A 25,522-nucleotide genomic window follows, 5' to 3' on the forward strand; every position below is an offset into this window, starting at 1 on the left:
GGACTTTCCGCTGGCCCCAGGCTGTACGCGGAGTTCCGCATTTCTCCTTTGAAATGTACAGGCTCCTGTACATTTCAAAGGGGGAATGCGGAGGTGCCTGTCGACTAGTCAATGGAAATTCCATTGACTAATCAATTAACCACCACCTTGCTCTGTCCTGCAGCCGAGCTGCTCCTAGGTGTTTCCTGCTAGCTTTGAGAGGTGTGGGGATGGAGGGAGGGCAGTGCTGAAGTCAGGGTGTCCCCCTGCCCCTGCACCCCATCTCTGCAGAGCAGGGGCCAGGTAGAGGGGACACACAACAGAGCTGCTCAGATCTGAAGCATGGATGGTAAGTGACTCAGAGAAGTGCCTGTCTTAAGAGGGAGTGCATGGTTTTTAAGATGCCAGCGCGCGCGCGCACACTCTCTCTCTCTCTCTCTCTCTCTTCCCCTCTCCCCCCCCAGGCGTGCCCCATCTCTGTAGAGCGGCAGCTTCCCCTCCGCAGGCAGTATCACCGAGATGGTGCTGGTTCCCCCCAGGACCGGCTCCTGTTCCCCCTCCTTGCTGCCCCTCATTCAGAGGCAGCGGAGCGGGGTGGGGGAAGTGAGTACAGGCAGTCCCCGGGTTACGTACAAGATAGGGACTGTAGGTTTGTTCTTAAGTTGAATCTGTATGTAAGTCGGAACTGGCGTCAGCCGCTGCTGAAACTGATCAGTTTCAACTGGGGCTGAATCTGTACGCCAGTTCTGACTTACATACATATTCAACTTAAGAAACCCAGGCGTCCCCAAGTCAGCTGCTGCTGAAACTGATCAGTGGCTGATTCCAGGAAGCCCGGGGCAGAGCAACTCTGCCTCGGGCTTCCTGTAGTCAGCCGCTGGTCAGTTTCAGCAGCGGCTGACTTGGGGACGCCTGGGGCAGAGCAGCTGGGGTGCTGCTGGGTTGCTCCAGTAGCGCAGCTCCTCGGCGCTACTGGAGCAACCCAGCAGCACCCCAGCTGCTCTGCCCCAGGCGTCCTGATTCAGCCGCTGCTGAAACTGACCAGCAGCGGCTGAATCAGGACGCCTGGGGCAGTGCAGCTGGGGTGCTGCCGGGTTGGTCCGGAGCGGCGCTGCAGGACCAACCCAGCAGCCCCCAGCTGCTCTACCCCAGGGGTAGGCAAGAAAAGCCTGGTCTGCTGGGGGGGGGGGCACTAGCTGCACCCCCCCTCTCCCCCAGCAGACCAGGGAGACGGGGGTGGTGGGACCACCCAAATCCTCCACGGCTTTGCTCCGTCTCCCTGGTCTGCTGACCTGGGAGACGCGGAGCAAAGCCGCAGAGCACGTGGGCAGCAGGACAGCCCAGGCGCACCGCAGCTGTCCCACTGCGGGCGTGCTCCGAGGCTTTGCTCCCCATCTCCCTGCAGACCAGGGAGACGGGGAGCAGCTTTTCTCGCCCCGGAGGACGGGGGCGGCGGACCGCGGCGCATCTGGGCGTCCCACCGCTCCCGTCCTCCGGGGCAAGAAAAGCCCCGTTCGTAACTGCGGATCCGACATAAGTCGGATCCGCGTAACTCGGGGACTGCCTGTAGTTGAGTACTCTACTCAACTACCTGAGTATCTGACTACTCGCTTACATCCCTAGAATCTGGTAGGTGAGAGTGAGAGAGGCTCAGATACAGAAGACAAGCCACCAGGGCAAAGGGGTTGTAGAATAGCACTGATAAGCTTGGATATGAGGCCTGACTGGGCCTCTTCACAGTGAAGTATTGTTCTGCAAGTATGGTAGGAAAACTGGTTTATCCCTGTGGGGCTTTGAGCTCTCGAGCTATGGAACTTTACCTAATTAATCTGCTGGGGCCATGCTGGCTGCTTCTAATAAAGTTGTGATTTTACATAGCATTTCCAGCTTGGTTTCTATATTTTTTTTTCTTCCTACTGTCAATCCAAGTTAACTATCCTGATATGAACCAAACCTGATTTAAATAGCTTTGTTAGTTGCTTTCATCTCTTTCTTCTACCCTTTGAAGCTGAGTCAGGGAGTTTATACAAATCTGGCAAATGCTTTCTCATTTGATATTCCCATTTCCTTTAGAAGAGTGGGATGTACTTTTCATGTATCTAATAGCCACTAATCTGTAACCATTTTTGTAGTGTGTGCACCTTTTGCCTTTTCCATACCTGTGAAAGGGGGCCCTGATTCCGATCTTCCTGACATCACTCTGTCACTTGAGAATAATTGAGCCTAAATCACTGTTACACTGCACCTTGCATTAGTAGTTTTCAAACTTTTTCTCATGACCTTCTTGAAGAAAACTGCTGATGCCTGCAACGCAATGTAATTTGATTAGCATGTGGCCTGTGGGGTGGGGCTGAGGACAAGAGCTTTGGGATGCTGGAGGGGGGCTCTGGCTTTGAGGGGTGGCAGGGCTGGGGCAGGAGGGGCTTGCCTTGAGCAGCTCCTGGTCAGTGGTCAGTGAGGTGCTAAGGCAGCTTCCTGTCTCACCTGGCACCTCAGACATTGCTGCCCCCAGATGCAGCCAGCAGCAGGTTCCCAGCTAATAGGAGTGCAGAGCTTGCACTGGGGCAAGGACAGTGCTCCAAGCCCTGTGTGCTCTCTTCCACCACCCTACCTAGGAGCCGGCCACTTCTGGGGTGCAGCACATACTGCAGTGCAGGACAGGCAGGGAGCTGCCTTAGCACCCCCACCGGTTACCTGATCCCCCTGCAGCACCAAAACCCGGTGCCTGACATTCCATGACCCAGTACTGGATTGCGACCCATCGTTTGAAAACTACTGGCTTATACAGTGACTGACACTGGTGCAAAGTGCTGCTGTTCTGATCAGGAAACTGTCTACTGGCATAAAAGACTAGATAAGGTGTAGCTTAATGGAGAATAAGGCCTATTGACTTCAGTGAAGTTACTCCTGGTATGAACCAACTGAAAGCAAAGTCAGGCCCCTGATTCAGAAAAATTCCATATTGATACATTTAGAAAAAAGGGGAGAAAATAAAAAGCTTCAGAGGGGTGGCCGAGTTAGTCTGTAACAGGAAAAACTTAAAAAACAACAAATAGTAGCACCTTAAAGACTAACAAAACATATAGACGGTATCATGAGCATTCGCGGATGCAACCCACTTCTTCAGATCCAAGAATAAATAAGAGAAGGCTGGGCAGGAAGAAAATAATTATTTTTAAATCTCTATGATTTGGCTAGACTACTCATTAGACTCTACATCTTCTATTGAATCCTATTCTGGAATAGCTGCCATGCAGGCATTTTATTGGAAGTGAACGGAGGTGGCTTAAGGAATCTAAATATTAACAGGTGTGGAAACAATATACAGTGTGAATAAAGCTTTTAAATAAAGCTTTTAAAATAGGCTAGTTTGATCATAGACTTTTAAAATAGACTTTAATGTCAGAAGGGGCCAGAGAGCTCATCTAGTTAAAATGAGGTTAATTGACTAGTCGACTAGTCGATGGACATTTCTGCATTCCTCCTTTGAAATGTACTTTTCATAGAAGGAATGAGGAACTGTGCGTACAGCCAGGCCAGTGGGAAGTCCCACTGACTTGGGGCTACATGGGAGTGCCTGCTTTGAAATGTACAAGAGTCTTCAGTGGGCTTTCAAAGCCATGGAGCCCGGGGTCCATGCATTTCAAAACCATGGAGCCCGGAGTTAGCGGGGGACTCACAGTTCCCCGCTGACCCCAGGGTCCATGCTATGCTGCATGCTGCAGGGGGGCGGTCAGCTGGGACTCCCCAGCTGATCCCGGGTTCTGGGGAAATGCCACTAGGAACCCAGGGTCAGCTGGGAGTCCTTAGCTGACCCCGGGCTCCACTGCCCCTTGAAACGCCACCCTGGGGTTTCAAAGTGGTAGTGCCGCACAGCTGTGCAGCGCTGCCACTTTGAAGTACCCCTTTCTCCCCCCCCCCCCCTTTGTTGCCTCCATCTCATGTAGGCAGCAAGGGGTGGGGGGATATCAACTTGTCAAAAGACCATCCAATAAGCAAATGCTTATCGGGTAGTCGACTAGTCTTTAACATCCCTAGTCTGACCTCCTGCACATTTCTCCATTGATCCATATCTCAAAATCTTTATGTCTTTCATTTGAGGAGGTGAATATAATTGCCCTAGAAATGAGGTGCACTTGTTTCAAACATATTGTGCACATTTACCGTGACTGAAAATGTGACTCCCTAAGAATGGACAAACCCATAATTAGAGGTAAGGATGTTAAATTGTGGTTAATTGACTCGTTAATTGACTAATCAAGTAGTCAATGGAATTTCCATCGATTGCTCAACTAGTCGATAGGCACTTCCGCATTCCTCCTTTGAATTAAAAGGAGGAATGCGGAACTCGGTGTACAGCTCGGGGCCAGCGGGAAGTCCCGCTGACTCCAGGCTGCACACAGGTGGGTGCCTGCTTTGAAAAGTACAGAGTGTTCAGCGGGGGCTCTTGTGAATTTCAAAGCCATGGAGCCCAAGGTCATTGGGAGGTCCCTCAGAGTCCCCCTCTGACCTCAGGTTCCATGCACATCTGGGAGTCCCCAGCTGACCCTGCGTTTTGTGTGGCACTTCCCCGAAAGTTTTGTGTGGACTCCCCAGCTGACCCTGCAGGACAGTTTTGTGCAGATTCCCCAGCTGACCCTGGGTTCTGGGGAAATGCCGCACGGAGCCTGGGATCAGCTGGAGAGTCCCCGCCTGTTCCTGGGCTCCATGGCGCTGCCCTTTTGAAACACAGAGGTGGTGTTTCAAAGGGGCAGCCGCTGCACAGCTGATCCCTGGCTCAGCTGTGTGGCACTGCTGCTTTAAAGTACCCCTTCCCCCTCCTTTGCTGCCTCTGTCATAGAGGCAGTAAGGGGGGGAATCAACTAGTCAACAGACTATCTGATAAGCAAATAAGGACTAGTCCTTAACACGCTTAATTAGAGGTAGCTTAGTTCAGCATTCTCAAAGTCAGTTTTGCCTTCTTTGAGGCTAAAGACTGAAAAATAGAGACCAGGTTTTCTATTAAGTAGTATTATCTGCAAACTGCTGCCCAGATCCATTAGCGTAAAGTTACTTATAAGGCTATATAAACCTGTTTGGGCTCTTATAAACCTGAATATTGGAAATTAATTGCCAGATATAAATGCAGGACAGAAGCAAAGCAAATATGCTAATTATCTGGGAAATTCCTTCTTCCATCTAAAATAACTGAGAAGAAGAGAAGAGGATGTGACTTGGGAAGGAAGTGAGCATAATCTGCAAGATGCAGAGCACTCTGGTCGCAACCCAACAAAACACTTCAGGTAGCCCTAGTGAGATTGATGGAGCTGTTTGTATGCTTGTAGATTGCACAGCCAGAAAGGACCATTGAGATAATCTGAGAACTTCCCCAAATGACTCCTAGAGCAAATCATACAGGAAAACACCCAGGCTTGATTTAAAAATTGTCATTAATGGAGACTCCATCACAATCCTTGGTCCATTGCTTCAGTGGTTAATTAGAGTGATTTGCTAAATTGGGGCCATAGTGCTCAGCTCCTTGTGGGAATGAGCCTCCTAGGAGATTGGAAATGAGAGTCCAGTTTAATTGTGTGTATTAATTACCTGTCAGCCCCACTTTTAAAGAAGCAATAATCCTTTGTGCTGTGATCAGTTGATCCTGCAGCCACAGAAATCATTGTCAAAGCTGCCATAGTGTTCATTAGTGTAGGATCAGGGCCTTAAAGTATAGTTCTTTCAGTTAAGGGTTTTCCAGGTGCTTTGCAGAAATGAATGGATTAAGCTTCATGACATGCCAGCAACAAAAAAATGTTCTGCCTTTTCAGGTAAGTAGGCTGTAGCAAAAAGAAGTTAAATGAATTGTCCAAGGTCACACAGCGCATCAGTGGCCAATCTGGGAACAGAATCCAGGAGCTGTCTGTCTAGACAAAGCTTCGTAATCTACAATGTATTCATATAATGCATAAGTGAGAAAACACATTTGTTTGGTTTTTAATAGCAGCATTCAACTGGCACGTGACAGGACAGGCTGTCTGCCTACAAACAGAAACACAACAAGCTGCCCGGCAATGGGAAAAATATTCTCCCAGCCTTGCTTAAATCACTGCTGATCTTTCCTCTTCCAATGGCTGTGGAAATCAGCGATACTTTGCAGGTGGTGAGCCACGACCTTCGAGAGATGTAATAAAAACAAACTACCCAGAGAGAGGAGGCAATCTGCATAGAGAATTCTCTCCTACTCCCAGCTGCTGTCTCTTTCACCTTATTTTTCAAAAAATTACTGTTCAAGAAGGCATAAGCCCAGATGTGGGCTATTTACTGTGATTATCTCCCTTGTAACTGTGCCTCAATTTAATTTCCATTGGGGTTTTTGGGGGGTGTGAGGGGGAGAGAAGCAAAATGCTGTTTCTGAGGTGGACAGAAAGATGGCAATACTCAGTAGATGGGTATTATCTTGCTCATTGTGCATCAAGGAGATGAAGCACTAGAGGTAGATGTAGGAGGGGCACCTGCTAATACAGCTCATTTATCCAGCATCTATTGCCCAGACCCAAACAGTAGGCATTTGAATCAAGCTGGCTGATCATTGTGGAAGTGTGTGAAGTCAAAGCTAGTTCCCAGAAGCTTGAGGGAAGAAGGGGAATTGGAGGGGGAATGCCTAGATGTAAGACAGAGTGAGACAGCTTTTTCTTTCACTCAGGAAAAGACAAACACATTTCTGTGTAGCCTAGGAAAGGGGAGTGGTTATGAGTTTGTCTTATTATGGAAGAAGCTTGAACTGTTGTCTGTACTTTGGAAGCAGAGAGAGCAAGCGAAATTGCTGCTGGGTTTGCAGCAGCTCTGCTGCTTTTATTGGATTATCAGAAAAGGAAGAGGACTGTAGAATATGTTCCCATTATCTGCACTACAAAGGGATTAGTGTGGGTTTCAAAGAAATTAATGGCTTTTGAGTTAGCACAGAAATACTAATGAATGTCAGGGCCAGAGCTGTAAGGAAATCAAAATTGGTTTCTTTTTTTTTTTCTTTCTTTCCATTGTATTTGGGCTATGAATTTAATTTTTCTCTGCAATTTTACCTATGGTTTTCCTCTTTTAGCTGAATAACTCTCTAATAGGCTGTCCCTTTGCAGGGAGTTGTTAAATGTGTTTGTTTACATCCATTTCAGACAGGATAATGCTTAAATCAATGAAATTGTTGAAAACATGTCTACTATCATGATGTTAAACATGGTTTTGTCCGTGGTTTGTCAGGATAATAGTAAATGTAGGACATACTAGTTAAGGCCAATCTAAACTTGACCATTTTTCCTGCTGTAGTAGTACGGTAACACCCTTAGCTTGGTTTTGTTGTTGTTAGTTGTAATTGATGGCTGTATAAATTATACCATTTAACCAGCTAACTGTTGGTGGTTCCTGCCTGTTGGCTTGCCTGGGCCCTGCCCGCTGGCCCAACACAGCCGGGAATGGAGACCTGCTTGGTGCTTCCACATAGCCGGTGTGACTCAGCCGGTGAGGGCTGCTCCAGCCTGGTGTGGTTGGCCATCCAACTGGTTACCTGGTAAGCAGTCCAGTAAGGCTAATGCTTACCAAGTAACTAGTTAACCTCTTACATCTCTAGAAGGAAGCATAGACATGCTTCCCAATAATTAAGATGCCTAGGAGGTTTTAGATGATAGAATGAATGACATCTCCATAGACTGAGACACTCTAAAAATATTACACAGCTGAGCCTGGCCACTTTTTAAATATGATTTAGCACTTTAGGGTTTACGTTTCTGCAGTACAATAGGAGGCAATGTGGTCTAGTGGAGAGTGCACTGGACTGGTTGTCAGGAGATGTGTGCTTTATTCCCAACTCTGCCACTGACCTAATGGGTGACCCTGGGCAAGTCATCTTATCTTTTTGTGGCTTCAAGTCCCATCTGTAAAATGGGGGTAATGATACTGACATTCCTTATTCTAGCACTTTGAGATCCACAAATGAAAAGAGCTGTCACAACCTTAGGTATTACTGTATTTATTTCATTTTAATCCTAATCTGAAAGTGACTGCATAAATATGTTAGCCTCTGATGCTACTGCATCATATATCCCTGCTGGAAATATTTATGTGGGCCAACCTAACCAGTTCCCCTCAGAAATGTAATACAGCTTCCTTTGATGTGCCTAGTAATATTGGGCAATTGCTGTGATCCAGAATGAATATTGAGTGAATCATTGGAAAAGAATTAAGTAATTGTCTCATTTCATTTGTTCCAGAACACAAGCTGGCATTCCCAAATATTCTGAAGAAGGGATACCTAGAAATTAGAAAGGACCATGACAACTACTGGCAGCCGTGTTATGCAGAGCTCTCTCCATACAAACTGTACCTGTGTTATCTTGACAGTAGTGACAACCATAATTTTCCTACCATGTATCTGCTTTCACATTTCCAAAGCGTCACTGTGACAGGTAGCATTGAAACAAAGATAGTGGATGTCATTCTGTTGAATAACTCCCAGATGCATCTGAAGGCAGAGTCACCATGGGAGACTTTGGACTGGGGGCAGAAACTTTGGGAAGTGGTACATGCCTCTGTGTCAACTTTCATGAGGCAGCAGGAAGACCTAGAAGACTCTCAGAAGTTGGATAACAGCAGGGACCTTTCCCAGATTCGTGGCTTACAAAAGAAGCCTGCTACAGCTTTAACCCAAAATAGAAAGGAGTACCAAAACATTCTCAGATCAGGGACTCTTTATAGGCTGATGGTCCAGAATAACTGGAAAGCATTTACCTTTGTCTTAAGCAGATCTTGTCTCATGGCATTTCAGCCTGGGAATCTCGATGAAGAGCCTCTCCTGACCTATAACATCGATGTGTGCCAAACTGTCCAGACAGATATTCTGGATGACTGTGACTCTTGTTTTCAGGTAATTTTCCCTCAAGATGTCCTCCGCCTGCGTGCAGAGACCCGTCAGAGAGCACAGGAGTGGATAGAGGCCCTGAAATCTGCTGCCAATGCAGCTAGAAGTTTAGATCCAAACCAACAGGTTACTCTCAGAAACAAAGCCAGAAATCAGTCTTTTGGGAAAGAATTTAGACAGAGCAAGCGCCAGTCTGTGACCACTAGCTTTCTGAGCATTCTGACCACCTTGTCTTTAGAAAGAGGACTCACAGCCCAGAGCTTCAAGTGTGCAGGTAAGCAACTTCATTACAGTGGCTCTATCTAGGGAAAAATAGACTGCACTTACGCAATCCCTGGTAAGGATTCATGCACATTTGTCCAAGAAATGGACACACATTTTACATGTGAGTGTATCAGATCTGGCAAACTAATGCTGGGTTTGACCTCGTTAGTTAGCATTCCAATGTGGGATGTCCAAGTGAAAGAGAAGATGTTCAATACTTACTAGGCAGAATGTGTAGGAACGGAGTCCCTAGCCTCTGTTTGTCAGCGGCTGGAAATGGCTGACAGGAGAGGGATCATTTGATGATTACCTGTTCTGTTCACTCCCTCTTGGGCATCTGGCATCGGCCACTGTCAGAAGACAAGATACAGGACTGGCTGGACCTTTAGTCTGACTGGTTGTTCTCATGTGTTGTAAGGAGTGGTGCTGTAGGTGGCGCTCTTTTCTCTGAGTCAGAACTTCTTAAGTAACACAAGTACTCTAAGAACATCTCCCATCGTATTAGTTTTTGTAAATCCCTTTTAAAATTAATCTTCAGCATGTGAGGATTGTTAGCCCTTTGGCTCTTTCTGTATGTGAGTACAGTGCCTAACACAATGGGGATAGAGATGCAGCCGTGTTGAATCTAAATTCTGGCGCTAAAGTGCCCTTTAATGACAACAAAGGTTTTATTCTGCAGAAAATAGTGCTGGTGATGATAGGTAGTGCTGTACACTCTGAGTCTGGGTAGAGTCCCCTCCACTCCCCCCTCCCCCCTTTGAAGTGAAAAACACCATCCTCCAGGTGTTGACTTTGAGTCTTCGACTGCTTATGGTTATTAGGAATTCTACAGCATGTTTGTAAGAACAGAATGTCGAGCCATTGTCAGGGATCACTTCCACTTTGAGGAATCATATTCTGCCTTCCTAGGATTTCTCTTTAGCATCCACTGAATACACAAGTATTATTCACATCATGCATCTGATGAAGTGAACTGCAACCCGCAAAAGCTTATGCCCTAATACAGGCCTGGCATTAGGGCAAGGTGAACAAGGTGATTGCCTTGGGCCCTGTGCCTTCAGGGCCACGCGCTGCCTGGCATCCACCCGGCCACTTGCTCGCTGCCCTGGCTGGGAGCTGCACGGTGCAGCCAACCACAGCATGCTGCCTTGAGCCCCACAAACTATGTGGCTGGGCCTGTAGGGTTGCCAGATGGTCTCCCAAAAAATACTGGCTAAAAATTTGTCAAGCCAAAAAAAAAAAAAAAACCCAAACCACCCACACTGAACACACATCTTGGTAGTGTGGCTACTGCCAAGAGCCACCAAGCTGGGAACAAAGGAGCCGCCTGCTACTCAAAGCAGAGAGAGGCAGATCCCGGGGCAACACAGTGGCAGGGGGGAGGGGCGACCATGGGTAGAAAGGTGACTCCCCCATAGCCAGGTCTTTGGGTGTCCCAGTGGGAAGCAGAAATTCCACCCCAGTAAGTTTTGGCTGAGAGACCATGGAAGGCGCCTAAACGCAACCACAAACCACCCGCGGGCTTCTCTCCTGGACCATGGCACCACAACGTGCTTGAACAGTGCTCAGGAGCAGGGACAGGGCTTCTCCTCCTCCCCAAGGCACCACTCCTCCTCAGATGCAATCAGCTGAGGGCTCCCAGCACCGATCGCGGCCCCGCCTCCCAGCCTGGGACTCCCTCTGGTTGCATGCAGAAGTCTGGCGGGGGCGGGGGGAGTGGCTGGGACTCCCAGCCACTCCCCCGGCCCGGCTTCTGCATGCAACCACAGGCTCCCAGCTGGGAGGCGGGGCCACGATCGGCCATGATCAAGAGTCCCAGCCACTCCCCCTGCCCCCACCAAACTTTTGCATGCTACCACAGGCTCCCAGCACCGATCACGGTCCCGCCTCCCAGCCACTCCTCCTGCCCCCGCCAGGCTTCCGTCCGGTGCCCAACTGGAAAAACAGAAAATACTGGACATTGCACATGTCCGGTATTTTCTGAATTTTTTTTGCCAGACAAAGGGCGCAAAAACCAGACTGTGGGGTAGAATACCGTACACCTGGCAACCCTATGGGCCTGCCCTAATAAATGTGTTAATTGGTGCTACACGATTCCTTGGTTTTGCTGAAACAGACTAACATGTTGCTCTGAAACTTGTGCTGTGTAACTGCATTTCATTGGTGAGTTAGGTGATTCAAAGGGAAGAAATCTTGTCTTCTGTTCTGGCTTTTTATTGTGGGTTGTGCCTTTCCCCTGGGATCCCAGAGAATTGATTTGGGGTCTCTGGACACTACCACAATACAAATAAATAATAATAATAATTATTATTAATAACTGGGAAAAACTCAATCCTGTTTGCTTCAGGGAGGAAAAGTTCATGCCAAGAAGACTTTTGGGAATAGTCTCAAAGATCTCCATGCATCTTTGTTACTATATAGGCGATTTCTGCTGTTTTACTTAATAGGCTGCTGTTTAACCATAGGCTACTGCTTGCAGGCATTAAGAGCTTTCCCTCCCTACCCACCCTCCCACCCTGGCTGCTGGAGGGGTAAGCCTGGAAAGGAGAAAAAAAAAGTTTTGCTGTGAATTCTTCAGCCATTTAGTGCAAATTCCTGTAATTACCGTCATTGTGTCCTGTCTGAATGGCACATAATACAGCAGAAGCCTTTCCTAATTGAGACCTTACAGGAGGTACAAATCCCTTCTTTGTTCAGCCTGCCAAATTAGTGCCGGAAAGTGGCAGGGTCCGAGTGGGAATCAAAGGAAAGCAACACAAAGATGGAACTTAAGGCTACAGTAATAACCCGCTCTTGTCTTGCAGAAAAAAAAGTAATGACCAATGAAAAATGAAGTTTTTTTGTTATAAATTCCCTTGACATGACAGCACCTCAGGGCTGCTTTATTTATTTAGTAAAAGTGATTAAACAGTAATACAACAGGGCAGTCCATTGTCTGCCATGCTACCGCCCACCCTACAGACCCCTGCTGCCTTGGCTAATTGATTGACAATGAACCTCTGATAAAGAAATTTGTTGGGAGGTTTGATGGGTTTTTCCCTCCTCTTTGTTTCTTTGTCTGAAGTTTCTTTTTGTTTGAATTGCACTCCATATTCCCCCTCCCCCTTTTAAATGCTTTTCAGGGACAGCTCCCAGACAAACAGCTGACAGTCGCAAACAGGTAGAGAAGAATGAAAATCTCTGTGCCTAGCCTTTGACAGGTTTATCTTGGGCAGACTAGCACTTTCCAACCATGGATGTAAGCCAGGGCAACAGTGTCAGACATAGTGATGTGGTGAAGGGAAAGAGAGGGGGCAGATGTGCTGGGGTGAGGAGGGTAGTTTAAAAAAAACATTTTCTTTTGGTGGGAACTGATGTCTTAGTTTGGTCTGTATGTGCAACTGACTTCCCCCCGCTGGTTTCTTCCTCTCACTGTGGGGCAGTGCAGGACATTCCAGTTCGCACACATGTTTTCAAGGTGGGGAGCTAGCATTTAGTCTGTTGATTAAAAGGTTTGGGAGGGAGTGGAGATTTTTAAGACTGCCCAGAAGATAAATATTTTCTGGAGAGAAAGTGGAACGAGCTGCATATCCCATTGACTCTCTCCCCCCTCCCCCCCCCCCACCCCAAGAGTCATCCTCTCCTCAGTCTCTAATTGTGTACCCTAGACACTCCTCTTACAAGGCGGGGGCGGATCCTGCAGTGCTCTTCCTTAGCACAGGTCCCCGCACTGGTGGTGAATATGGAGATTTCTGTAAAGGTGTAGGGTTCCATGCTAGGGGATCACGTTGTGGGATCAGAGGCCTGAGGCCCTGATCCTGCAAACAATAAGCACATGCCTAATTTAAATTTAGGTGGGACTGCTCCATGTGCAGAAAGTTAAGCACCTGCTTAAGTGCTTTGCCATACCAGGGTCCAAGCTGGTAAATGTCAAGCTTCATGGTTTGGCTTTTAATGTGCAGCTGTGGGAAAGGTAACACGGCCACAAGGTCCTTTTCCATTAATGGGTTGTGTCACAAATAGATACACTCTTTAGTTAGATCATTTGGATACAGGCAAAATCCTTGAACTGATCAGATTAGGAATATGGGATTTGTCAGCCTGGATCAAAGCATGTGTCCATCAAGTCCAGTGTCCTACATCTGGCAGTGTCTAGTAACTAATTCTCAAGAGGAAAGAGTAGCTGCCTAGTCGCTTCAGTAGAGTACCCAGTTGTTTGGTCAATACTGTGGGGTCAAAGGGAAAGGATAGGAGCTTCTCCCAGAGAATTGTGGGGACCAGATTATGCCCTTGGCTCCTAGCCGTTTTTTTGTAGTGCCCAAGTTTTGCAATGGACAGGTGAGAGGAGCTGCCTTTTTCCAGGTCTCCTTGCACTGTCATTCTCCTTTGGGAATCTTTTTTTCCTCTTCATCTCTTTTTTCCTTTTTACAGTTAAGTGTAATTAAATTAAAAAAAAGAAAACACACTCTAACTGCCAGTCCTAATGAATATGTGCATTCCATCCTGATGTGAAATGTGCCCAGTATCTTTATTGTTGTAGCTTTCTATTTTCCAGCCTTGCTTTTTTCCCCCTCTCCCACTGTTCCCTTTCCTGCTGTGCCAGAGGACTCCCATTTATTGTTCTGGTGCTTGCCGAAAAGATACACGCTGCTGCTGGGGCTCCACACACTTGGCTGTAAGTGCTCTCTCTGCCAAGCTGAATGGCATGAGAGCAGTTGAAGCCAGCTGGCCTACATCTCTGGCTGTATGAGCTGCTCCTGTGGCTGGCTGCAGTAGAGACCATGCAGGAGCAGGCTGAAAGTCTGGTGGCTTTTGAGGTGGCACTCTGTCCGTGGCTATATAATCCCATTTGCGCTGGTGGAGAGGGTCTGGCAGTGCAGAAATGGAGTCCTGCAGCTCTTTCTGCTACATAGAGCTAGCATGGAGCCCAACCCCGCTTGGGAAAATGCTGATTTTTGTTTTGTTTTGTATTGCAAAATGAAATCTGTGTGTCCTTAATTCACCCTGCAAACCAACAAATGTTATTCTCCACAAAACTATTTAGTTGCTTTAAAAAAAGCCAACTACAGTACCAACTTGATCTGCCTTTCATCAAACCCCTGGCTAGTGGATAGCTAGAGGTGCTCACTCTTTGAATTCGGACAGCACTTTGCGAGTGCTGTAGCTTCCCAGAAGTTCTGTGGTACCCATTGAACTCCAAATAGTATAGGCCAAATTTCAACAAGCTTTTTGTGCAATAATATTGTATCAGAAGGTCCTTTTAAAGACCCTGAGCCTGTGTTACTATAATTTAATTCATTCCAGCCTCAGCCCCTCAATCTAGCCCAGCAATGGGCAACCTAAGCTAACGAGTGGCTCTCCTTCATCTCAGTGATCATCATAAGCAAGACGACCTCCCAGGATAGGGTGGTTCTGCTAACTGTGCTTGGGTCCCTAGAATTGGTGATGTGTGCCAGTTGAACCAAAGCAGCACTTGGATTGGATGCAGAGAGAGCCCACGGCTCTCACAGTCAATGATGTGTGCAATCAGCACACACCTCACGTCACATGGGCGGCCTAATAGCAGATATTACCTCACTCACCTTATCTCTAATATCCTGGGACCAATGTGGCTGTAACAGCACTGCAAAACCAGCATCTGCAAACTACTTATTCCCACAGGCGTTGAGATAGGAAAGGCAGAGTCAGGAAAACAGTTAAGCCAGTGGCTTTCAGACCAGCAATATGGCATGAATGTCAGGCACTGGGTCTCCTTGCTGCAGTGGGGGGAGGGGAAAGTCAGGTGACCAGTGGGGGTGCTAAGGCCTGTCCTGCACTGCAGACTGTGGGACGGGGTGAGGGGAGAGGGAGAGTGCACATGCACTGCCCCTGCCCCAAGCACTAGCTCTGCACTCCCATTGGCTGGAAACCTGCTGCCAGCTGCTTCGGGGCCCCGCCCAAAATTTCAAAAAGTTTGAAAACCACCGAGTTAAGCAGCTGCAGCAGAGACAGGCTTACAAGTAATTTTGTGCAATATGATTGAGAAATCAGAATAGTCAATCCAGATAGTTTTCACACATTGAAAACAAATTAGAGGCTGACTGCTTCATGGCTTGGTGACAGGCTATAAATCTTCATACGCATCTGTAAAGCATTATGTATAGCTTTATTGCCTAATGAAATATAGATGCAAGTGTGATAACTACATCAAAATAATATAGTCAGATGGTGACTAACAAGAGGAAAGTCACCCAAACCACACACACCATAGTGTAGCACTCACCCAAAATAGAGGTAGATAGAGGCTTTGAATCTGAACTGAAGTACTCTCTAAGGCGATGTCTATACTACAGCGAAGATCGAAGCTGCCACAGTCGATCTTCCAGGGTTTCAATTAGCAGGTCTAGTGGAAACAGCTAATTTGAAATGAGAGAGGCACTCCGGTTGATGCCGGTAGTCCTGCTTCCATGAGGAGTAAGGGAAGTCGAAGGGAGAGCATGCTTCCCTTCACTTCCCGCAGTGTAGACAGCACCAAAATTTGAGTTAAGATACTTTGATTTAAGCTACACAATTAACCTAGATGAAGTTGCGTATTGTAATTCAAACTTATCTCCTAGTGTAGACCAGGCCTAAATAAACAGCTAGTATCAAACCATGACACCTAAAATAAGTTAAAAATCAGTGAGAAAACAGTGTGCCCCTCCAATGAACTGCTGAAAATTGAAAATTAAAAACAGATTTTTCTGCTAAATAGCCTGCAAGGCCCTGATAATGGTTATTGCCCATGCTTAGTTTTCCGTACACCAGTCACTTTGCAAAGTAACAACATAAGAACAGCCGTACTGGGTCAGACCAAAGGTCCATCTAACCCAGTAGCCTGTCTGTCAACAGTGGCCAGCACCAGGTGCCCCAGAGAGGGTGGACTGAAGACAATGATCAAGTGATTTGTCTCCTGCCAATCTTTCTCCACCCTCTGACAAACAGAGGCCAGGGACACCATTTCTATCCCCTGGCTAATAGCCTTTTATGGACCTAACCTCCATGAAATTATCTAGCTTCTCTTTAAACTCTATTATAGTCCTAGCCTTCACAGCCTCCTCTGGCAAGGACTTCCACAGGTTGACTACACACTGTGTGAAGAAGAACTTTATTTTATTAGTTTTAAACCTGCTACCCATTAACTTCATTTGGTGTCCTCAATGTTCTTCTATTTAGCGAACTAATAAATAACTTTTCTTTATCCGCCTTCTCCATACCACTCATGATTTTATATACCTCTATCATATCCCCCCTCAGTCTCCTCTTTTCTAAACTGAAAAGTCCCAGTCGCTTTAACCTCTCTTCATATGGGACCCGTTCCAAACCCCTAATCATTTTAGTTGCCCTTTTCTGAACCCTTTCCAAGGCCAACATATCTTTTTTTGAGGTGAGGAGACCACATCTGTACACAGTATTCAAGATGTGGGCGTACCATAGTTTTATACAGGGACAGTAAGATATTCTGTGTCTTATTTTCTATCCCTTCCTTAATTCCTAGCATCCTATTTGCCTTTTTGACCGCTGCTGCACACTGTGTGGAAGTTTTCAGAGAACTATCCATGATAACTCCAAGATCTCTTTCCTGATTTGTCATAGCCTAATTAGCTCCCATCATACTGTACGTAAAGTTGGGGTTATTTTTCCCGCTGTTCATTACTTTATACTTATCCACATTAAATTTCATTTGCCATTTTGTTGCCCAATCACTCAGTTTGGTGAGATCTTTTTGGAGTCCCTCACAGTCTGCTTCTGTCTTGACTATCCTAAACAGTTTGGTATCATCCGCAAACTTTACCACCTCACTGCTTACCCCTTTCTCCAGATCATTTATGAATAAGTTGAACAGGATTGGTCCCAAGACTGACCTTTGGGGGACACCATTAGTTACCCCCCTCCATTCTGAAAATTTACCATTTATTCCTACCCTTTGTTTCTTGTCCTTAAATCAGTTCTCAGTCCATGAAAGGATCTTCCCTCTTATCCCATGGCCATGTAATTTACACAAGAGCCCTTGGTGAGGGACCTTGTCAAAGGCTTTCTGAAAATCTAAGTATACTGTATCTACTGGATCCCCCTTGTCTGCATGTTTGTTAACCCCTTCAGAGAACTCTAATAGATTAGTAAGACATGATTTCCCTTTACAGGAACCATGTTGACTTTTGTCCAACAAATTATGTTCTTCTACATGCCTCACAATTTTATTCTGTACTATTGTTTCGGCTAATTTGCCTGGTACTGAAGTTAGACTTACCAGTCTGTAATTGCCAGGATCGCCTCTAGAGCCCTTTTTAAATATTGGTGTCACGTTGGCTACCTTCCAGTCATTAGGTACGGAAGCCGATTTAAAGGATAGGTTACAAACCACAGATAATAGTTCAGCAATTTCCCATTTGAGTTCTTTTAGAACCCTTGGATGAATGCCGTCCGGTCCCGGAGATTTGTTAACATTAAGTTTTTCTATTTGTTCCAAAACCTCCTCTAATGACACTTCAATCCGGGACAGTTCCTCAGATTCATCACCCACAAAGGTCGGTGCAGATTTGGAATCTCCCTAACATCCTCAGCCGTGACGACTGAAGCAAAGAAATCATTTAGTTTCTCAAAATCTTTTTTTGCTTTTCTTATTACAAATGAGAGTGATGTTGATATTGTCCATTCATCGCGTCTCTCTTTCCTTATTTGACTACCAAGACTGGAGTTTGAAGATTTATCTATATGCCCTGAAACATCTCTCAGTCTGACAGCCACCTAACACAGCATTTCTAACTCATTTCATCTGTTTATGTTATCAGCTAGTTCATACTGTTTTGTGGTAGACACACAAAATCCCAGGATTTGAGGTGTAAATAAACAAGGAAATGATCTTGCAGTATGGTGTTTTTGTGTGTACATCCAGTCAAAATTCTAAGTGGGGGTGTATCAGTTTTTGAGCGCCCGGCTATAAGACAGGTAAGAATGGATTGCCTGAGTGCCCTAAGCTCTCTCTGATTTTGGTTGGAGTTGTTAGGGGCTGCTCTGCATCTCTGAAAATCAGTTCTAGGCATCTCAAGTTGGATGCCCAAAATTAGTAGATATTTTTTAAATTTGAGCCATAATGCTGAATTATCCACATATTTTGTTGTTTGCAAGGGCTATGAAATAGTTCATCTTCTAAAATTGTTCTCCTCTGAGAAGTGGTTAATTAACTCCCTTATTACACCCTATTAAACATCACAAGCAAAGGATACAACATCAATATTATTTTCTTCTTCCTTTTCCCAGGTTGTCAGCGCTCTATAGGCTTGTCCAATGGAAAAGCCAAAGTGTGCAGTTACAGTGGGTGGTATTACTGCAGCGCCTGCCATGTGGATGACAACTTTCTAATCCCTGCACGACTAGTTCATAACTGGGACACTTCGAAATACAAGGTAATCTTCTCAAGTCTTGGTTTGAGAAGAAATAAATCAAATACCATGTAATAGAACAAATGATGCTGAATTTTCAAATCTAATTTTATAGTCAACTAATATTTTCCAATCAATCACATCCCTGACCAGGATGGGAGGGTCATGCCCAGCAGTAGAAAAAGGAATCAGAGGCCAGTTAGAAGTTGGGGCTGAACGTCAGAGCTGGGTTGCCTGGGTCCAAGGCAGGAACAGAATTAGAACCAAATAGGAGCCAGACTAGGAACAAGCAGGTGCTGGAGCTATCACAACTGTGGGTGAATACTTTAAACCAGGGCTGCTCAACTTTAGAAGCCCCAGGGGCCACAATGATGCTCTCAGCACATGCCGAGGGCCGCAATTTAAGTCTGGTTGCATATACATGCAAATAGCTTATTTCACACTGACGGGCATGAATACAAAGCACTTCCCATGATGCCCCGGCACTCTTGGCACCTCCTCCCTGGAAGCCAGAAATGCCGACACCCTGTACCCCTCTGTTCCAGCCAGCCCGTCCACGTGTGTCTTTCAATGCACACCCTACCTGGGAGACACCTCGCTATTGTGGAGTGTGTTACCAGTGCAGGCCATGTTCAAAGGATCCTACCTGTGGGCCACATGTTGAGCCCTGTGTAAACCCAAACCGCACCGTGGGCTGCAAACAAACGTGCCGCGTGTTGAGTAGCCCTGCTTTAAACAATCCTTGAACTGCTGCTGGGCTTAAGAGCTGGTCTACTGACTCTTCCCACCCATCCAGCACTGTAGCTACTAATTTAGCTGAGCACAGGCCAACTGTGCTCATTAAGTTGCCCAGAGCTGGCTGTGCTGCAGGCCCTAATTCCTGACAGTTCATGTGTCCCCACCACATTTCTTGCCTACTCAGCCTGTGACTCCTCAGTGGTATATATTCAAATCTGCAGAGCCCATCTTACTACCTCGTCCCTTTTTGGATCTTATAGTGTCACACTCCTCCCACTCGACCCACTACTGCTGCAGTCCTTCATTCTTGCCTATCTTCTCTGATGGCCCTAATCTTCATAGTCCTCATGGACTGGGCCTTGGCCATCTCAGACATTGCCTCTTTCTCCACAGTTATAAGAGCTGTGATTATCAGGAGCTCAGCAGTTGATGGATCCCAAGAGGAGGTCTTGGAGATAGGGGCGCTTTTTGATGGTAGGCACTAATTCTATGGAATTCCATCCTGTTGGAAATCCGAATAAGCCCAGATCTCTCCAGCTTCAGAGTATAGTGGATGTCAAACCTTATAAATCAGAAGGATGGCACAGCAGCACTTCCTTTGGCATCAGCAACAGAAATAATGTAAAAAGAGAATTGCGTATTCAGTCATAGGAGGAAGATGTGGTAAAAAGTAAGTACAGTTTTTAGATTGGATTTAATCTTTTTTAAAAAAACACTCAGATGCTGAGAATGCATGGGTGGATATTGAAAAATGGATGAATGGATAGACAAGCATGTATCATCATAGTCATGGTCTCATTGTGCCACTGGCTCTTAAGTCAGCAACAAAGCTCCTTCATTTCTGTCTGTTTCTGGTAAGTCTTTCATTGACTTCACAGCTGTGTTCTAGGTTTTCATCTCGTCTTCCACAGCTCTTTGCCATATTCTTCCCAGGTGTCCATCTTATTGCTGCTCTGGTGATGGAATCGGTTTCCACCCAAAGCACATCTCCAGTGCCTCCTGTCAGTGATGGTGCTTATCTCTTCTTGGAGACAGATATATACTCCTGGCGAATATATGCATCTCAGCATGTTTCACAAAGGGCACTGAAGAAATGGTGCACAGAATATGCTTTTCCATTGCATCTTTTCATTGGGCAACTACGTTGTTTTGGCATTGCAGCGGCAGTGTGCTGAAACAATAACAGACTTATGAGGAAGGGAGATTATACTGAAGCTTCAAACATAACAGATACTGTTAGAAGAGGCTGTTTGATGTTTTACGTCTGGGAATATTATTATTACGGGTTATTTGAAAAGGAAATAAAGGAACTGGTAAATGCTCTGTTAGGGGGGAAAAAAGCAGGCTCTCTCTCGAAGAAAATTTATCAAAAGACAGATTATTAAAGGAAACCAGAGCCTGCCATTAGGAAAATGATAATCTGATGCCAAATAATACAGATTTTTCAGGAGTTAATTTGCCTAGGTTTACAGTAGGCTACATAAAAAGCACAAGCAAAGTAAGTACAACCAAAATTTCATACAATGACTTGTTATACTTCTCTATACTGTATACTACATACTGAAATGGGACAATATTTATATTCTGATCAGGTTTTTTTATAATTGTAATGTAAAAATGAGAGAGTCAGCAATTTTCCTGTATTACTGTGCTGTGACACTTGTATTTTTATGTCTGATTTTCTAACAAGTAGTGTTCAAGTGAGGTGAAACTTTGGGGGTACACAAGACAAATCTGACCTCTGAAAGAGGCTCAGTAGTCTGGAAAGGTTGAAAACCATAAGCTACTGGAGCTAGAAGCAGGTCAGAGAGGAATTTGTTACAGTGAGAAGTGATCCCTACTGTAGCCCTTCACAATGTTAACAAAACTATCACACATAACACCAGGCACTGGCTGCAGGTGAGTAATTATGCAGCTAATACAATGTATATTTTTAAATCAAGGAAATACTGTAAGGTGAATTAAGGATCATGGTTCCAGACATCTCTATGGCTCAGAAGCTGTATTAGACACCCTATTCATCTCTCAGATTTAAGGATTTTTTTAAAAAAACAGTGCGTATCCCAGGAACTATGCTGTCAAAATTGAAGAATGGAACATGCACTGCATCAGTAGAAATCTGGGGAGTTCAGATAAAGAACAAAATTCTACAGATCTCAAATGTTCAAAATGCACACAGAAGTGTAACTTCGAACACAAGCTACCAAACTTTTTGGTTTTGTTCTGTTGAGAAGACTAATATGTCTGTACATTAGAGAGAATATTACAACTATATTCAATTTCACACTGCTTAGACCAGTGGTCACCAGCCAGTCGATCGGGATCTACTGGTAGATCTTGGAGCCTCTGACAGGTGATCCTGACTGGTTTGGCCGAAAGGCTATCAAGTGCCAGCACTTCAGTTGCCCTTCCCCACGCTGCTGCGCATCTCCTGCCCTTTGCTGCCCCTCCTTGGGAGCCTCCTGCTTGCGTACAGAGCAGGGAAAGGAGAGGAGGGGTGCTTATGTCAGGGTTCCCCTTCTCCTCCTGTATTCTATCTCCACAGAGCAGAGAGAGGGCACAACAGGGATTGGGATGGAGGGAGTTTGCTGGCTGCTTTGGAGAGTGGCACAGAGCCAGGACAGGGGTGAGCCTGCTGTAGCCCCATAGCATCACCACCCAGGAGCCACCTGAGGTAAGCAGTGCCCAGTTGGAGCCAGTTCTGATCCCATGCCCCAGTCAGGAACCCCCCCTCCTGCACCCTAAACCCCTGCCCCAGGCTCAGCTCAGAACCCCTCTCACTCCAAATCCCTTAGTCCAAGACTGGAGCCTGCGTCTCAACCCCCTGCCCTTGCCTGGTGGAAGGGAGGAAGTACAGAGTGAGCAGGGCAGGGCCTCGGAGAAGGGGTGGGAAGGAGGTATGGCAAGGGTGTTTGGGTTTGAGGTAAATCCTGGATTGCACTTACGTTCAAAAAGTGATCTTGTGCTTAAAAAGGTTGGAGACCCCTGGCTTAGACACTGTGTGGTTTAGCCTTACAACACACCAGAGAACTACCATACCTGTAATAAGAATAATTCCTATTGTATGGGGGAGTGTTTCACTCAGTACCACACAAGCACTCAGTATTGCAGCTCAAAAAATCCTGAGTGAGGATCACTAGCATGTATACTTTGGCATTCAAAAATGTGCTGAAGTCCTTTCCTAAATCAAGGCCTATGAATGCAAGAGTACAGGCAGTCCCCGATTTACGCGGATCCGACTTATGTCGGATCCGCACTTAAGAACGGGGCTTTCTCGCCCCGGAGCTTGCGGGCGGTGGGACCGCCCAGAGTGCAGCGGTCCCGCCACCGCGTCCTCCAGGGCGAGAAAAGCTGCTCCGGGTCTCCCTGGTGTGCTGGGGGGGGGACTCCCCCAGCACAGCAGGGAGACAGGAGCAAAGCCGCAGAGGCGTGGGACCCCGCCGCCTGTGCGGCTTTGCTCTGGGTGTCCCTGGTCTGCTGGGGGGGGGGGCGCAGCTAGTGCGCCCCCCCCCAGCAGACCAGGCTTTTGTTGTGGACGCCTGGGGTAGAGCAGCTGGGGTGCTGCTGGGTTGGTCCTGGGGGGACCTACCCGGCAGCGCCCCAGCCGTTCTGTCCCAGGCTCCAGATTCAGCCGCTGTTGAAACTGATCAGTGGCTGATTCCAGGAAGCTGGGGGCAGAGCAACTCTGCCTCAGGCTTCCTGTAGTCAGCCCCTGGTCAGTTTCAGCAGCAGCGGCTGAATCTGGAGCCAGTTCCGAGTTACATACAAATTCAACTTAAGAACAAACCTATAGTCCCTATCTTGTACATAACCCGGGGACTGCCTGTACATAGTCTTAAAACTGAAAGCAGACAGCAAGTGGAATGTAGAACACAGGGAGGTCTCCAGATTTTCTCCCACGATAGAGCCTGATGCCATTATCCCAGGGGTCCAGTGTTCCTTTTGGAGAATATTCTTTCACTGTAATTCCGTATTGAAGTAATGGGAAACTCCACTTGCCTGCTAGCTGCCTCAGGGCAGATACAGTAATGACCAGGTGGTGATATTTTCATTTGTTCCATGGGGCGCATTCATTGGCAGTGCACCCATGGGCACACACACAGCACATTAAAAAATTATTAAAGATCAAAGTCAAGGACTCAAAAGGTAGGAGATGCCAGAACCAAGGTTGCTTGTATAACCTTCATTCAGCCCTCTTGTGTGCATATTTTATGGTATAGTCTTTAATTACATGATCATGTAGTATTTTTTCTCCAAGACTGCTCCCTCAGTGAATGTATAGAATAGACAGTTAATTTGTAACTCAGCCATTAAGTGGATTTTCATGGGGACCACAATAGGCACCCCGCTCCCAGATCTTACATCTCTGCTCCAAAACATAGGGGTGTTAGCACCGTTCAAAGAAAAAGCCTCCAAAGGTTTGGGTTTGGGTTTTTTTTGTAACATGGGCAAAATAATGAATTTTTTCGACTCTCAGAAGTACCTGAACTCAAAAAACTCAGACCAAGATAGGACAACTGGCAAGTCTAATTTCAGCCTAAATGATTAACATTTGGAAAATGTATAAGATACAGAAAACAGGTCCAAGCTTATAACAGATGGTGCTATCAGCCTTGCCTTCAGTACACAAAATATACAAACATTTGATGTTAGTAGAAACACCCAAAAATTCCATTCCAAGTACAATTTAAGACTGAAGAGTGCTTGTCACCCTGAAATGTCAAAGAACAGGAATGGGGGTAATATATAAGGATCAGAACTTGTTTCAGGAGACTGCAATCTTGTGGATTAGAATCTAAAAACTTTCATTTATGAAAAGTCAGACTTACTATAAACTCTTTGGAGCCAGGACTGTCTTTGTCTTTGTGCAGCTACTGATGCTATTGAAAGCAAGCAGCAATTTTTATTACCTTTTGCATGTAACCAGGAAAATGTTGCCAGAGAAAAGAGGGTGCATGGGGATGGGTGGAAGGGATACCTAAAAGATAATCTCTCTCAAGAACATGAAAAACTCCAATATGAAAAGGACTGTCAGCAGTAGTGGAATCTGGGAGAAAATGTCTGAATTATTATTTTGATTAAGAAACTCCAGATGCTATATAAGGGTGACTGCAGAAGTCCTTTGAAAGGGTTTATCAAGTAGTGCTTTCCCTTAGTACCAAAAGTTTTCGGGTGACAAATCTAGTGTAGTTCTCAACATCCAGGACATGGTACCACTCAAGTCTGCGGATTTCTCCTGAGATCTGTTTTTTCCAGGTCTCATCCTATTAAAAGCAGATAGGATCTTCTCCAACTGCGAATACCAAAAGTTAATATACATGCTGTTCAACTGCAGTGAATTTCATGGAACAAGTGAAAACACATCCCTAATTGTGTCTGCGGTACCAAAAAAGGCCCAAACTATTGATCAACTGTATGCTGACGTTTTCATACAACTTTCCTAACATCTGATATAATAGGTTGCAGTACCCCTTGGAAAGGGGGAAGAGATGGCTGGGAAAGAATTTTTTTCATGCTTTTCATCAGCTGTTACTCTGTTTACAGGTCCTAGATAGTATAAAATAGAGAAACATTCAGTAGGTTTCAAACATGCTCATGTCTCCCCAGCATTGTGTGGAGTACCATGGTACAAGTGCTGAAGGAACCGACCAGGGACCATGCGCCGCTTGACCTGCTGCTCACAAACAGGGAGGAACTAGTAAGGGAAGTAGAGGTGGGTGACAACCTGGGAAGCAGAGATCATGAGATGGTAGATTTCAGGATCCTGACCAAAGAAAGAAAGGAGAGTAGCAAAATACACACCCTGGACTTCAGAAAAGCAGACTTCGACTCCCTCAGAGAACTGATGGGAGGGATTCCCTGGGATGCTTATGTAACCCCTCTGCCGAGTAGGGCCGGCAGCAACCAGGGCCAGGTTCAATATCTAGGGGTCCATCTCACACAGAACCAGCTTGAGCCCCCACCCAGTAGCCTGGGAAATTCATACCCCTGGGTGCCTCTGAGAGGCAATGCTTCCCCGCTTGGAAGCACAGAGTCTGAGTGTAGAAAGAAACTTGTAATGAGAGAGGGAAGTCACATGGCATTAACTTGGGAAAATAGCACAAACAGAGTTCATAACCTCCCCCCTTGAGTGACCATGCCAGCTCAAAAAGGATTGAGCATTGTCTTTTGCCTCTGAGGCTTGCTAATCCAATCGCTTACCCAAACTTTCTCTGTATCCCACTTCAAACGCCCCACTTACAGCTCTGGCCAGTCAGTTCAGAACCTGATACGTCAC

At 46.1% G+C, this 25,522-nt stretch overlaps 1 protein-coding gene across 12 annotated transcripts in view; it reads left to right on the forward strand.

Annotated features, from left to right (window-relative positions):
* PLEKHM3 (pleckstrin homology domain containing M3) overlaps positions 1-25,522 on the forward strand; it is a 148,865-nt gene that overhangs the window by 23,055 nt on the left and 100,288 nt on the right. For all 12 annotated transcript variants that reach the window (XR_012905414.1, XM_075934373.1, XM_075934374.1 and 9 more), the window contains 2 exons: positions 8,217-9,137; positions 18,386-18,531. Coding sequence is in view for 11 of the 12 variants with exons in the window: in XM_075934373.1 (XP_075790488.1) it covers positions 8,217-9,137; positions 18,386-18,531 (1,067 nt within the window). In the remaining variant the exon portion in view is untranslated. The remainder of the gene's footprint in view (positions 1-8,216; positions 9,138-18,385; positions 18,532-25,522) is intronic.

This window comes from Pelodiscus sinensis, chromosome 7, assembly GCF_049634645.1.
Source record: "Pelodiscus sinensis isolate JC-2024 chromosome 7, ASM4963464v1, whole genome shotgun sequence".
NCBI lineage: Eukaryota > Metazoa > Chordata > Testudines > Trionychidae > Pelodiscus > Pelodiscus sinensis.